At 43.6% G+C, this 1,730-nt stretch overlaps 1 protein-coding gene across 1 annotated transcript; it reads left to right on the plus strand.

Moving 5' to 3' along the window:
* Positions 1-1,369: 1,369 nt before the first annotated feature.
* Positions 1,370-1,726, plus strand: LOC121918617 (membrane-associated progesterone receptor component 1-like; the record flags this gene model as incomplete). Its single annotated transcript, XM_042444632.1, has 1 exon — positions 1,370-1,726. A coding segment is annotated over exon 1 (357 nt), but the record flags the coding sequence as incomplete, so codon positions are not given.
* Between the last annotated feature and the right edge of the window lie 4 nt (positions 1,727-1,730).

Raw genomic sequence — 1,730 nt, forward strand, 5'->3', positions numbered from 1 at the left:
TTGTCATGTACTGTGATAGTATCAATAGCTTGTTCACACAGCTGGCTGGTTTAAACCAGTTAGTTTAAACTAGTTTTTTAAATTGATTATTCACACACACACACACACACACACACACACACACACACACAATCTGGCTATTACTATACACACAATCTGGCTATTACTATTATTTTCCAACACTCTTACTGGAACAGCAATGACTGAATTTAAACATTTTAACAGTTTATTGGCAGTTGTTCATTCTTAGACCACATCCAACATCAGATTCATTGTCAGCATTCTTTTTAATCATTTTATTTTATAGTCCAAGAAATCCCATTTAGTAACAAATATGTTCAATGAAAATAATTTGCTTTAAAGGGATACTTTTTAAAAGAACAATTATTATTTAAGCTAGTAACATCTGAACTGAATTTTGCTTCTTAGTTTCCTGATTTAGTCCTATATTGGTGCAGTCTTACACATTAATGCAAAAAAAGAAAAAAGAAAGAAAAGGTTTTTGATGACCTGCCATGGATTAATGAGACCAGACACAATACATTGGATTAAACAAGGGGCACTTTATTGACATAATTATTGACATTAATATTGTGCCAATCCTGGAAGACAACAAGAGAGGGAGTCTACCTCCCCAGACTTTGCTTCAGTGAAACACCTGGCCCCAGGGGGCAGTCCATTAAACTGGGTTGTTCCCTGGTCAGCCATCTGCTGGAAGGCAAACCCAAGTAGTCCCAAGATGTATGATTTTACAATTGAGACAAAAACCCTCAAGGGCTGAGTTTTTCCCACCTTGGGAATAAAAACAACCACCCAGGTGGTTTAAAAATAAACAATCTGGATCCCCCCCAACCCTGCTTGTTCATTAGCATTACAAATCTTAAATGAGAAAATCTGTGGATAAAACAGGAACTTGCAACTTGTAACCTATCAGACTGATGATTCGGGTTCTGTGAAGTAGCCTGTGTCAGAATCCAGCATTTCTGTGACTTGTGTTTCTTGATACTTGTTTGGGTAATGTTGTACAAGAGATGAGAATATGCTGCTCTGATTTTATGGCTGTAAATCCCTCTGAGCTCCAACTCTGGGAAGTTATAATAGACCACCTCTGGGTTGCATTTTTGGTCAGTTCTGAGCCAACGGTTGAATGGTTTGCCCACAGGAGAGTGCACAGAAATGAAAATTGGTCCTCACCATAGTTACCCACATATGCATTAGATCCTAAAGCAATCTAGACAACATGAGTTGTACTGCACCTTCAACATGGTTTTTTTTAGAGGACAGTTCAAATGACCACATCTAAGGGGTGGAACAGACCACTGGAAAAGGGTAGATTGGGTTTCTCTCTCAGTCTCTCTGCAAAGGGGCCATGGCCAAGGAGGAGGCTCCGACGCCAGTGGCGGAAGGTCCCTCCCTGCTGCTGGAGCTGGTGAGCTCCCCTCTGAACCTGAGCCTGCTGGGCCGCTGCCTCTTTCTGCTCTTCCAGATCCTGCGAGGCAGGGACCAAGGAGGAGGAGGCCAGTGCCCAGAGGACGAAGAGCTGCCTCTGCCACCGAAGCTCAAGCGCTGGGACTTCAACCTCTGGCAGCTATGGCCCTTCGATGGCTGGCAGGAGCCCCGCATCCTCATGGCCTTCAACGGCAAGGTCTTCGACGTCTCCCGCGGCAGGAAGTTCTACGGACCAGATGGCCCTTATGGGATATTTGCTGGAAGAGATGCCTCCAGAGGCC

This window comes from Sceloporus undulatus, unplaced genomic scaffold (genome assembly GCF_019175285.1).
Source record: "Sceloporus undulatus isolate JIND9_A2432 ecotype Alabama unplaced genomic scaffold, SceUnd_v1.1 scaffold_19965, whole genome shotgun sequence".
Lineage (NCBI taxonomy): Eukaryota > Metazoa > Chordata > Lepidosauria > Squamata > Phrynosomatidae > Sceloporus > Sceloporus undulatus.